This window comes from Neoarius graeffei, chromosome 3, assembly GCF_027579695.1.
Source record: "Neoarius graeffei isolate fNeoGra1 chromosome 3, fNeoGra1.pri, whole genome shotgun sequence".
NCBI lineage: Eukaryota > Metazoa > Chordata > Actinopteri > Siluriformes > Ariidae > Neoarius > Neoarius graeffei.
In genome coordinates this window covers 83,840,671-83,854,611 of record NC_083571.1, presented here as the reverse complement: position 1 = coordinate 83,854,611, position 13,941 = coordinate 83,840,671, and the positions used below count along the sequence as shown (strand labels likewise).

The 13,941-nt window shown below is 45.0% G+C and overlaps 1 protein-coding gene across 1 annotated transcript in view; it reads right to left on the bottom strand.

The window, feature by feature from the left end:
• fam20b (FAM20B glycosaminoglycan xylosylkinase) overlaps positions 1-13,941 on the bottom strand; it is a 151,959-nt gene that overhangs the window by 81,780 nt on the left and 56,238 nt on the right. Inside the window, exons 4-5 of the mRNA XM_060917538.1 lie at positions 10,729-10,815; positions 10,426-10,535 (exon numbers count right to left, since the gene is read on the bottom strand). Of these exons, the coding sequence (XP_060773521.1) occupies positions 10,426-10,535; positions 10,729-10,815 (197 nt within the window). The remainder of the gene's footprint in view (positions 1-10,425; positions 10,536-10,728; positions 10,816-13,941) is intronic.

Sequence of the window (13,941 nt, the reverse complement as noted above, 5' to 3'; positions counted from 1 at the left end):
CACCTGGCAGTCATTTTTCTGTTCTGCAAACAGGCTCTGACTTGGGTCAAAGCAAAGACGGTTTTCCTTAAAAGCAAGCGTAAGGTAGGTACAATTTCAAAAACAGGGGCTGGGGTTATACAGGGGCCAAGGGAAACAACTGTCCACTGCAAATGTAATTTACCTCACAAGCAGCAAAAGGCTCTAGAATGACAATGCGCCTCTAAAAAGGTTAAACATGCTGAGATAAAGCAAAGAATATAAAACTGCAACAGACTGGGTGCAAAGTTTAAGGATGAGGATGCCCGGGACTGCCCGAAGCTGTTGAATACACTGAGGCCTCGTGGTTTGACTGCAGGCAGCTGATCGCACAGCTGCTGCTTAGATCCAGTGTTTAGAACCGCATAAGAGCCCCTGTGCAAAACCCCAGTGGAACAACCATGACCTCATTGCGCATCTCTGGGCTGAATCATATTCATACTTCTGCAAAAAAAAAAACAACACCACAAAAATATCCATCTAAAGACAGACAAAAGGGTTAATCGGCTCAGCATGTCTCACAAAGGCTCAGAGGGGGAAACTGCACTACACATTGTACGAATGCGTGATGGCACGCATCAAAGGAAAAGCTGCTTTTCTGCATGGGAAGTGTAGGTTGTAATGGTGTAGGACGTGTATTTATTAGGGTTGTGATATAATCAAAACTATTAGTCTATAATCAAAGCAAAGCGGAGCAGTTTGAGGAACAGCAGACAGAATAAGTGGAGCTTTGTAAACACCAATACGACTCATCTTGAGAACATTACAAAAACAAACAAACCAAACAAAGACGACAAGAACTGAGTGTGTACATAAACAGAAAACATTGCAAATTTCAGTGTCAAAAAATAAATCCCCACAAACGATTCTCAAGTACAGTGTGAACAATGAAATCACCAACATATACAGTGCTTTGGTACTGCAACCCATGGTTTATAAATGTGAAAAGCATGAAGCTTCTGGGTTTTTTTTTTTCCCCCGTACATTCTGGTTTGGAACATGCAACACTGCTGCCCCCTACTGCATACATTCAATATGTCTGGCAGACCTACAGGCAGCAGGAAGTAGTACAACAGCTGGCAAAAAACATGGAATCACTACTCTGGGAAGATGTTCATTCGGCTCTTTTACTTTGTACCATAAAAAATTCACAGACAACACAAAACTATTTTTGTTTAAGAGCTGAACATTCTGGCTTTGTAAAACATACCTCAAACAAATTCAATTTTTTTACTTAATGGCAAGTTTTTTCCCTGATCAAGTAGAGGAACAAGGGGGCGGCACGGTGGTGTAGTGGTTAGCGCTGTCGCCTCACAGCAAGAAGGTCCGGGTTCGAGCCCCGTGGCCGGCGAGGGCCTTTCTGTGCGGAGTTTGCATGGTCTCCCCGTGTCCGCGTGGGTTTCCTCCGGGTGCTCTGGTTTCCCCCACAGTCCAAAGACATGCAGGTTAGGTTAACTGGTGACTCTAAATTAATCGTAGGTGTGAATGTGAATGGTTGTCTGTGTCTATGTGTCAGCCCTGTGATGACCTGGCGACTTGTCCAGGGTGTACCCCGCCTTTCGCCCGTAGTCAGCTGGGATAGGCTCCAGCTTGCCTGCGACCCTGTAGAACAGGATAAAGCGGCTAGAGATAATGAGATGAGATGAAGTAGAGGAACAAGAGTCATCAGACCCCACTCCAAATTTTCCTAAGTTTAATTGGCTGCCATGGAAATACGGGGGGGGGGGGGGGGGGAATCACCGGAATCCCAAACGGCACAACTCCTCTAGTCACTTAACTGTGAGGTTTCATGAAAAAATTCCTAATAGTCTCGTCTTCTTCCGCTTTATCCGGGACCGGGTCGCGGAAGCAGCAGTCTAAGCATGGAAGCCCAAACTTCCCTCTCCCCAGACACCTCGGTCAGCTCCTCGGGAAGAACACCGAGGCGTTCCCAGGCCAGCCGAGAGACATAGTCCCTCCAACGTGTCCTGGGTCTTCCCCGGGGCCTCCTCCCAGGGGGACATGCCTGGAACACCTCCCCAGGGAGGCATCCAGGAGGCATCCGAAAAAGATGCCCGAGCCACCTCAGCTGGTTCCTCTCGATGTGGAGGAGCAGCGGCTCTACTCCGAGCTCCTCCCGAGTGACTGTGCTTCTCACCCTATCTCTAAGGGAGCGCCCAGCCACCCTGCGAAGGAAACTCATTTCGGCCGCTTGTATCCGCGATCTTGTTCTTTCGGTCATTACCCAAAGCTCATGACCATAGCTGAGAGTCGGAACATAGATCGACCGGTAAATTGAGAGCTTCGCCTTTTGGCTCAGCTCCTTCTTCACCACAACGGACCGGTAAAGCAACCGCATCACTGCGGAGGCTGCACCGATCCGCCTGTCAATCTCACGCTCCATCCTTCCCTCACTCGTGAACAAGATCCCGAGATACTTAAACTCTTCCACTTGAGGCAGGACTTCTCCACCAACCTGGAGAGGGCAAGCCACCCTTTTCTGGTCGAGAACCATGGCCTCGGACTTGGAGGTGCTGATTCTCATCCCAGCCGCTTCACACTCGACTGCAAACCGCCCCAGTGCATGCTGGAGGTCCTGGTTTGAAGAAGCCAACAGGACATCATCATCCGCAAAAAGCAGAGATGAAATCCTGTGGTTCCCAAACAGGATTCCTTCCGGCCCCTGGCTGCACCTAGAAATTCTGTCCATAAAAATTGTGAACAGAACCGGTGATGAAGGGCAGCCCTGCCGGAGTCCAACATGCACTGGGAACAGGTCTGACTTACTGCCGGCAATGCGAACCAGACTCCTGCTCCGTTCGTACAGGGACCGGACAGCCCTTAGCAAAGAGCCCCGAACCCCATACTCCCAAAGCACCCCCCACAGAATACCACGGGGGACACGGTCGAATGCCTTCTCCAGATCCACAAAGCACATGTGGACTGGTTGGGCAAACTCCCATGAACCCTCGAGCACCCTATGAAGGGTATAGAGCTGGTCCAGTGTTCCGCGACCAGGAAGAAAACCGCATTGGTTCCTCCTGGATCCGAGGTTTGACTATTGGTCGAATTCTCCTCTCCAGTACCCTAGAGTAAACTTTCCCCGGGAGGCTGAGAAGTGTGATTAATTGGAATAATTGGAGCACACTCTCCGGTCCCCTTTCTTAAAAAGAGGGACCACCACCCCAATCTGCCACTCCAGAGGCACTGTCCCCGACCACCACGCGACGTTGCAGAGACGTGTCAACCAAGACAGCCCCACAACATCCAGAGACTTGAGATACTCAGGGCGGATCTCATCCACCCCCGGTGCCTTGCCACCGAAGAGCTTGCTAACCACCTCAGTGACTTCGGCTTGGGTAATGGACGAGTCCACCTCTGAGTCATCAGCCTCAGTCTCCTCAATGGAAGACATGACGGTGGGATTGAGGAGATCCTTAAAGTATTCCTTCCACCGCCCGACAATGTCCCCAGTCGAGGTCAACAGCTCCCCACCCGCACTGTGAACAATGTTGGCAGAGTACTGCTTCCCCCTCCTGAGGCGCCGGATGGTTTGCCAGAATTTCTTCGAGGCCGACCGATAGTCCTTCTCCATGGCCTCCCCGAACTCCTCCCAGTTCCGAGTTTTTGCCTCCGCAACTGCCCGAGCTGCAGCACGCCTGGCCTGCCGATACCCATCAGCTGCCTCAGGGGTCCTGGAGGTCAACATGGCCCGATAGGACTCCTCCTTCAGCTTGACGGCATCCCTTACTTCCGGTGTCCACCACCGGGTTCGGGGATTGCCGCCACGACAGGCACTGGAGACCTTGCGGCCACAGCTCCGAACAGCTGCGTCCACAATGGAGGTAGAGAACATGGTCCACTCAGACTCAATGTCCCCCGCCTCCCTTGGAAGCTGGGAAAAGCTCTCCCGGAGCTGGGAGTTAAAGACCTCCCCAACAGTGTGCTCGGCCAGACGTTCCCAGCAGACCCTCACCATACGTTTGGGCTTGCCAGGTCTGTCCAGCTTCCTCCTCCGCCAGCGGATCCAACTCACCACCAGGTGGTGATCAGTTGACAGCTCAGCCCCTCTCTTCACCCGAGTGTCCAAGACATAGGGCCGGAGATCAGATGAAACGACAACAAAGTCTATCATCGACCTCCGACCCCCCCCCCAGAACTGCCACCTTATTGTGGTGGAGGGGTTTGTGTGCTTGAATGATCCTAGGAGCTATGTTGTCGGGGGCATTATGCCCCTGTCAGGGTTTCCCAAGGCAGACAGGTCCTAGGTGACAGGCCAGACCAAGAGCAGTTCACCAAAACCCTTATGGAGAAACCATCAAGGACCGTGACGTCGCCCGGTATGGCACAGCCGGGGCCCCACCCTGGAGCCAGGCCTGGGGTTGGGGCTCGTATGCAAGCGCTTGGTGGCCGGGCCTTTGCTCATGGGGCCCGGCCGGGCTCAGCCCGAAGAGGTGACGTGGGCCCGACCTCCTGTGGGTTCACCACCCACAGAGGTAGCAGTAGGGGACTGGTGCAGTATGGACTGGGTGGCAGTCGAAGGCAGGGGCCTCGATGACCTGATCCCCGGACACAGCGGCTAGCTGTTGGGACATGGAATGTCACTTCGCGGGAATTCCTAATAGTTTTTGAGTTATGATCTGGAAACTAAAATGTTTCCAGACAGACGGACAGAGCAATAGCTATATCCCCCCGCGTTATATGCCAGGGGGATAAAAAAATTATGAAAAAAATCACCCTGTAATTTGTATTTCTAAAACAAATACCGACACAAGTCTAAATACGACAAAGCATATACACAGAACCATGGCCTCATTTTCATTTATAAATGCCTTGAGACCTCAAGAATGGAACAGGAATAGTTTTAAGCATTAACAATAAATCGAATATAGTAATTTTTACAATTAAGGTGATTTATATAGGCAGTGGTCTGACTGAAGGACCTTGATGTCTGTAACGTCTCCACAGGAAATCTATCGGTCTCATAGCCATTTCCGCTATACTAAAACACAGAGCTGACTGCAACTCCGATCCTCCATTTTGAGCTAATTTATCGCCATGCCACATAGATGTGTTGCTGGCGGGTGTAGCAACACGACAGAAGGTGGATTTACATTGCATTCATGGCCCAAGAATGTTCAAACTGCACAGATTTGGACACGTTTTGTGAGAAGTTCACGGAAACATTGGGCGGCTACGAAGTGGTCTCTCCTCTGCTCTGCACATTTTACTGAAGACTTGTACAAAACCTCTGATCTGTTGAGGAGCGTTGGCTATAAACCCGTATTGAAAGAGGGTGCAGTACCAACAATTAAAGAAAAAGAAAACTACAAGTATTTTTTTTTTAAGTGAGTTCAGTTGCTGGGCGGCACGGTGGTGTAGTGGTTAGCGCTGTCGCCTCACAGCAAGAAGGTCCGGGTTCGAGCCCCATGGCCGGCGAGGGCCTTTCTGTGCGGAGTTTGCATGGTCTCCCCGTGTCCACATGGGTTTCCTCCGGGTGCTCCGGTTTCCCCCACAGTCCAAAGGCATGCAGGTTAGGTTAACTGGTGACTCTAAATTGACCGTAGGTGTGAATGTGAGTGTGAATGATTGGTTGTCTATGTGTCAGCCCTGTGATGACCTGGCGACTTGTCCAGGGTGTACCCCGCCTTTCGCCCGTAGTCAGCTGGGATAGGCTCCAGCTTGCCTGCGACCCTGTAAAACAGGATAAAGCGGCTACAGATAATGAGATGAGATGAGTTGAGTTCAGTTGCACCAGTTCTCCCGGAGCGTGAGCCGAGGGTTGTTGCTAAAACCGGCGACATCCCGTTCCGTCCCGGGTTTTAGTAATTGCCTGAGCCGAGCAGTAATGGTGGAGTACACAGTTTGGAGAGAATGAGTGGAGCAGCTGTCTGATTTCTCCACTGGATATTGCTGCCATCTCGCCCTTACGTGGAAGAAGCGAATGAACGGAGAACTCAACGAATAACTGAAAGTCAGATTGTTTCAAAAACAATCAGCCACAAGATCGGCCTTCAAGAAGCGAGAACACAGACGGTTAAGCTCCGACTCTCATTTGGATAAAAAACAACAAAAACAACACTCGCCGTTTACCTGCATTTAGATTAATACATGTAACTTGTATTGTGTGTTTAAGTTGCCGGTCTCAGATTATTGAATTTGCTTCAGAATGTGATTGTCTCAGTTCATCTGATTATTTAATGAGCCTTTTACGTTTTATCAGTGAAAATGCATGCATGTACATGTATGTTGCATAAGTTATAACACCTATCCTGTTTTAATGAGAGTCAACCCACAATCAATGAAGTCAAATCAGTCTTAGTTGAGCAAGTCGGTAACGGTATTTCTTACTTTAACCATACATTTTTATTTATAGGACTTTGGTCTATAGCTGTCAAAGGCTTCGGCCTTAAAGTGCTGATGACACGTTTTTGACATCTTTGGCGATGTTTTATAACATAAAAAGTAATTCCCGATGATCCATATATTAATTCACGAAGGCGCCTATTTTACAAGTTATGATAAAAAACGCGGCTATTTGGGCAAATTTGACGGGGCTGCAGCACCCAGGAGACGAATGAGGAGCCATATGACGTCAGCGAAAGAATCTTCCTCCTAACTTACCAGTTTGTTGTTGATGCGGCAGGTGTTCAGTTTATCATTATTAGTATTATTATACATTATGCATTATTTTATTTTTATTTATATATATATATATTAGTTATTATGCCTTCGCGTTGTGTTGCCGGCTTTTGCTCCAAAACCCACAAGGATGGGGTAAGTTTATTCAAGTTTCCCAGAGATCCCGAGCTGCATGCCAAGTGGGTGAAGCAAGTCAGGCGCACTCGTGACAAGTGGGAGCCCTCACCAACATCCGTCCTGTGCTCTGAACACTTCGATTTGGATTGTTTTGACACCCTTCCCAGCTTAAAAGAATCTCTTGGGTGTGCAGTTCAGCACAAACGTGTGTTACTACCATCAGCAGTGCCTACAGTATTCCGGAGGGGGTCTACTAGTAGCTATGCCGGATCCAGCAGTCGCCTGGGACAAGGCGACTCCTCCAAAGACAGTCCTCCTGTCAGAACGTGTTGAGAAACGACATACGATAAAGGTATGTAGAGCTATAGAGTGCTCCGACATGATGCTAAAAATAGTAACACTGTGGTCTGCACAGCCACCTTGGAAGTGACTCGCTCCAGAGCGCTCATAGAGTACACATTCATGATGATCATAAATGTAATCATAAAGTCGGCGTGATATCAGTCATGTATTTGCTTGTGAAAGCTTGCGGCTTTCATGTAACTGCCGCCTAGCAACGAGAGGCAAAGGGTAAAGAGGGTAGGCTATCATAGATTCTATTCGGAAGAGATCAACACATGATTGCTTAAAAATTAGGTATTTTAACAATTTGCATCTGTTTTGTGATTATCGTGACACTTGTGTGTTATATAGAACTGTATGTCTTATCAGCACATCGAGGATCTTCCACCGGAGGCTTTAGCAAGTACTCGTAGCAACACTACACTTTACCCTTTGCCATGCGTTGTTAGGGAACAGTAGCAAGTACCCCGATGACCGACTCCAAGAATATGTAAAAAAAAAATTAGAAATTATACTTTCCAAAAGTCATTTGAGCTTAGTGTATTGCATTTCCATTTATATTGTAGGTTCTTGCTGATGTTTTTGCGGAGTATGACGCAGCTGCTGAATCAGAAGCTGCAGAGTTTGTATGTACTAGTTGTGAACATTCACATTATTATCAATCTCATTTATTTAAAATCAGATAAAATCATGCCATCATGATCACTGCTTAAAGTACCAGTATTTGGTTGTTCTTTTGTTCAGAGGAAGAGCTAGCACTAGAGAGTTCACCGGCGTTTTCATGCGCCATTTCCATTGAGTAGAACAGCCAGTGAACCGCAGCGTGTTCTTCCGCTGACGTCACAGCATGGCCGCGAGCCACGGACCCAGTTTTCTTGCGCTGTGCAATTAAAAGTTGGATATTCGCGTAACAACAGCTTCTTTTCACGTAATTATAACAGAAATCTAACATGTTTGCCATGTTGTATAGTTTATTTAAGAAATTGCATAGAGTCATGTTCGTGTCATCAGCACTTTAAAACCGGTTACCGCTGTGACATCACACACTCAGGGCTGGCTGGCTCAGCGGGGCAGCTCGAATGCCAACTTTGCGGTCGATTCTAACTCTCAAAAATAATTTTTTTTAATTCCCATTTATGCAGCATACAAGAGTCAAGGATGGAGAGACTATCCACTCAGAAATTTATTTCAAAATAAAGGTTCTGCATATCTCCTTTAACGAGCTGTTGCACCTGTCTGATTAAAAGGAAACATGGCCCCAACAAGAGCGCTGTTAGTTGAAACAACAGAAAGGATTATAAAACTCCTTCAAGAAGTTGATTCAACATGGAGTATGGCAAAAGACGCTGACTGTTCCCAGTTGTGTCAAGAATTTGGAGCAAGTACAAACTAAATGGGAAGGTTGTAAAAAGGAAAATGTCCGGGTAGACGACGGAAGATGTCAGTCGGCCCGAGGAAACACCATCGGACCATTTGTACGATACACGTAGGTGTGCGACTGGGATAATCAGATTTCAGATCTCCAGCTGGAAGGAGAGAACCTGATGTACTTATTGAAGAAAAATAAATTCTCTCTTACCTTCCACTGATTTTGATCTGTCTATACTGAAGGAGGTTGAATTGGCAAAGTATGATCTCAAGGTGTTGTCCTCTGCCACCGAAGACATTATACCTCACAGATCTGGGAGCAACGGTCACTGATGCAGACACAGCTGTTCAGAGATGTTTCTCAGTTTATTGGAGGACCAACATGAAAAACATTAAAATTCAAGAGTGTGTTGTAGCTATGTGACTGGATGATGACGACGACAAATCTAAGTCATCTATGTATGACAGGATAAAGTCAACGGGAAATGAAATATTACATCACTGGCTTAGAATACACCACTTTATGAAAGAAGAGAAATAGTATGTACTATCACCCGTCAGGATCATAATTTTATGAAAGAAGAAAGGCATTACTGGTCGACATAACCTTCATTAAGCAGAAAGCAGAATGTGGGACTGAAGATAAATCTCAAGAACTTAACTAAATAAGTAGCAATCAGAACAGCCTGTACCAGTTTCCAGAATGCCAAACATATTTCTATCAACGTCAAAGCGTCAGGACAAAAAAAATTCAAAGCAACATGCCTTGAAAATAGAAAATGCACAACAAAACAAATGCGCAGAAATGGGGGCTAATGTTTATGACCAAACTAAGAAATCGACTGAAGGAAATGGGATTTGCATACAGAAAAGCCAAACGAAAATCATCACTAACACCTAAACAGGAATAATATTTACATTGTGAAATCAATACATAATTTTCATTATGACTAACGAGTATTGGCTAGAGTACGCTCAATGAAAAACAGACTTCAACAAGATGAGTGACCAGGCTCAAGTTCGCCTCAAAAAGCTACATATTTGGAATAATTGCAGCATGTTCTTCACTAATTACAATATTTATGATGGGGAGAAACATACTAACCAGCATTTGATGTGTAGGATCCATTGGCTTGGTCATATTTTCTGTCACAACTTGAGTATGGAACGAGTAATGCGAATGTTATGATTAGCTCCTCGTCTCGTGGCAAGATGACGTAACTGGGTCAGCGCCCCAATGAAAACTTCCGCATGCGCACACCGGACTTCCTTTCTCTGCTTGACTGTGCGAAGCGACCGACCTCATGCACATTATTTGCTAGGGAATCCCTTCAAAATAAATCAACTTCCCAGACACAGAATGACCTGGGTTTTTTTTTTTATATTACAGAAATAAACATGTATCACAATGACCAAATTCTAGAGGAAACTAAATTTCACCAATTTTATGAAATCAAAAGGGCATCTTCCTATAAAGAATGTATTTACAGCAAAATTAGAGGGGAGAAAAAAAAAAAAGACGGGCGAGTCATTCTTTTGATGCACTCGTTTCATATCACTGTACCGCCAAATAAACATTTGCAACACTGGACTCACTTTGTGGCGACACGCCCAATATATTCAATTTTATATTTATTTAGAACACGTGCTCTCCGTGTTTACCATGACGTTCTGCAGATTTTCCCAGCCACTGTAGCATGGTTTTTGGGGGTTGTTTTTGGATTTTGTTCAACGTGTTCAGACCGACATATTCACTCAACGTATTCCTGGTGCTTCCTGACTTTTCGGAAGGAACACAATGCTAGACTACACACCATGTTAATAATTCTACTGCCTCATGGTTGACTGAGTCTGACTTTTTTTTTTTTTAAAACAGTTTTACGTTTTGATATGAAATAAATCCAAGTGCGATACACACTTCCTCAGATGAAGAATCTAACAGTGAGGAGAAAGACTGACCGTGCATAAGGAATGTGCTCAGTAGCTGCTCTGTGGCAACAGGCTTTATCTCTGTGCGCAGGTTCACAAATCTCCCCACCACGAGGGGTGCTCTCCTAAAGCCCAGGATCCTGTAGAAGAGGCAGCATATGTGTAAAACTGATGGGAAATCAAACAATTAAATATCTTAACTAAGCTAATTTTATCAGTCCCGGCTCTTCTCCTGTTCCTGCCTTTGTTGCACTGGCCACGTGAATGTTGTTAAAATAAAAATCTTATATTAGTGCCGTATATTGTGTGCATCTGCATATGTGAGAGCCTTACCTATCCAGGTGAAAAGCAGCAATCTCTGCATTATGTCTGTCATAGCCTGCATAGGGCTCTCCCTCAACCACGTAATCTCTGCTGTACCTATTAAAAAGAGACACTGCTGTTAAAGTACATCACCAGTCAAATGTTTCAGACACACCTAATTCAGTGGCTTTTCTTTATTTTATTAATTAAAGCGACTCACTGCAAAGTCACCTGAAATTTAATTACAATTTTTTTTTTGGGGGGGGGGATTGTGCATACTATTTTTTTATGTCCCGCAAAGAACAATATAATGCAGATGAGATGTGATCCTTTTGATGTTCTGAGGGTCGCTTTCTTCCGTTTTGGGACTGAATATTCTATCTTTCGGAGCCAAACAGAAACAGCTGAATGCAAGGAGCTTGAACTAATTAGCATAACTATGGAACTGAGTCACAGTGACGTGCAGAAAACATCATGACTCAGCATCAATCTCGGAGAGTTCAGTTGCAGGTATGCAATTTGTGGTTGACATTCGCGAAAAGATCTGTGAAACAAAGACGAATATATCTTTTCTCGGTTCCTGCTTTTATGTTACCGGTTCCTTCTCTATAAGATCAAAACATTAAGGCCTCTGCATGCTCGTGCGACAAGGCTTTCGCAGATAGCTTTTCGTAGACAGTTGTAATTTATTGTTGAGCGGGGATAATAGGCGTGCGCGATGTTATTCACCGGCACAACGCAAGGGGGCGCGAAGTCGCTAGGAGTAGTTGGTGGGTGTGGTTAGTGGAGTGTTTATCCTCCGGTTACTTATAATGACTAGAACTTTTTTTTTTTTTTATAATGACTAGAACTGGAGTCGTATAGATGTCCGTACTTCCTCAATCAACCGCTCTTCATGCTGCTCCATCTTCGCTCGTATTTTTAAAAATGCCGGTCGTGAAAACAAACCAAACCGGGAAAGTAGGGAAGCGGAAGTGCGTGTACAGCGGATGTAGAGTGGACCAATCAGAGCCCTCTTGTCTGCGGCGCTGTCTGCGGTGGTCACAATTTTTGGGAGGTGCGCGCAGAGCGTCTGCGAAGGTGGGGGGGCTACGCAGACAGTGTCTGCGGCGCCGTCTGCGAGGACTGGGTTGTCAGCATAAATTGGCCTTTAGGTGTATAACTCCAGACTCGCTACCGTTGAGTCGAGTCCATGCATTCCAAGGCTAAGATAACTGAATCATTCTAGCTAGTGCTTAGCTACCTGTCCAGAAAAATGATGTCATCCAACCTTGCTCTATTTTGCAGTTACGCTCACTAGACAGGCTTTCCTTGTCTTTTCTGCTGGCTTTTAGCTGGTGGGAGAGCAGAGTCCATCATGTTTGCCCAAGCCAACTTGTTTTGGTTAAAAGTAGGTCAAACACACGTGATATTGTTGCTCACTGCTTCGGCAATCTCCGGAATCGTAAAACGCAGGACGCATTTTATCTTGGCAAAACATTTACACATAGGATGCACGGTGTGTGCAAGAGCGCAACTCCTCAATTTCAACTTCAAAATCAACACGAAACATCTCGAAACTAACAGCAACAGAAATACGGTAGAACCTTTCTGCCCAGAACTCAACTTTGCAGTCAGAACCTTTAAGAGACACTTCATATCTTCAAGTAACGATGGATATTGTTTGATCAGTTCTTGACATAATATGGATTACTACAGTTGTGAAACAGGGCTATTTACTGGATTTTTATTATTTACTGTTTGATCTCAGATGCATTAAGATGGCAAGAAATTGCACTAATTAACTTTTGACGAAGCATAGCTGTTAATTGAAAAGCATTCCAGGTGACTCTCTCATGAAGCTGGTTAAGAGAACGCCAATAGTGTACAAAGCGTCATCAAGGGAAACACTGGCTACTTCGAAGAATCGAAAATACGAACCTTTTTATTTTAAACACTTTTGTTTACCAAATGTTCTTTCATAGTTTTGATGTCTTCAGTATTTTTCTACAATGTAGAAACGTAGGACGAAGTTTATGCATTAAAGTATCAAAAGCTCAGAGAAGTTTTAACCAGGGCTTTGAACCAGAATTTTTTTCCTATTGGTTCGTTCCGAACAGAAACGGAATTTTAACGTTTCCGGTTTTGGGTTCCACCATTAAATAGATGTTCCCGAAACGGTTAGAACAAAAAAATTTCATTCCCGGAACGGTTAATTACGTTCCCTGGCAGCTGTTTAACAAATGGCTATAAAATTATGTCTCTGTCTCATCCAGCTTAAGCCAAATGTAGGCTAATTCTATTACAACCTTCATTAAATAAGACAAGAAATAATTCAAAACAATTATTTCAAATGTTGGCGATTTGGATTCTCAGTATGTCTTCCCATCTACACAAACAGAAAAAGTGCCAAAAATGAAAGATAATTTGTTTAGTGTGTTACCAAAGGCTAGTCAGGCCCTATGCATTGATAGGCTAACAGAGGTTAATGTCATTTAATGTTCGTGAGCCTCTCATTAACGTGGACAAATATATTGATATCGTGTTTGAAATTGATGTTTTTGAATAACGATAGACTGCAATATTTACCTCTTACAACCCCAATTCCAAAAAAGTTGGGACAAAGTACAAATTGTAAATAAAAACGGAATGCAATAATTTACAAATCTCAAAAACTGATATTGTATTCACAATAGAACATAGACAACATATCAAATGTCGAAAGTGAGACATTTTGAAATTCCATGCCAAATATTGGCTCATTTGAAATTTCATGACAGCAACACATCTCAAAAAAGTTGGGACAGGGGCAATAAGAGGCTGGAAAAGTTAAAGGTACAAAAAAGGAACAGCTGGAGGACCAAATTGCAACTCATTAGGTCAATTGGCAATAGGTCATTAACATGACTGGGTATAAAAAGAGCATCTTGGAGTGGCAGCGGCTCTCAGAAGTAAAGATGGGAAGAGGATCACCAATCCCCCTAATTCTGCGCCGACAAATAGTGGAGCAATATCAGAAAGGAGTTCGACAGTGTAAAATTGCAAAGAGTTTGAACATATCATCATATACAGTGCATAATATCATCAAAAGATTCAGAGAATCTGGAAGAATCTCTGTGCGTAAGGGTCAAGGCCGGAAAACCATACTGGGTGCGCCGTGATCTTCAGGCCCTTAGACGGCACTGCATCACATACAGGCATGCTTCTGTATTGGAAATCACAAAATGGGCTCAGGAATATTTCCAGAGAACATTATCTGTGAAC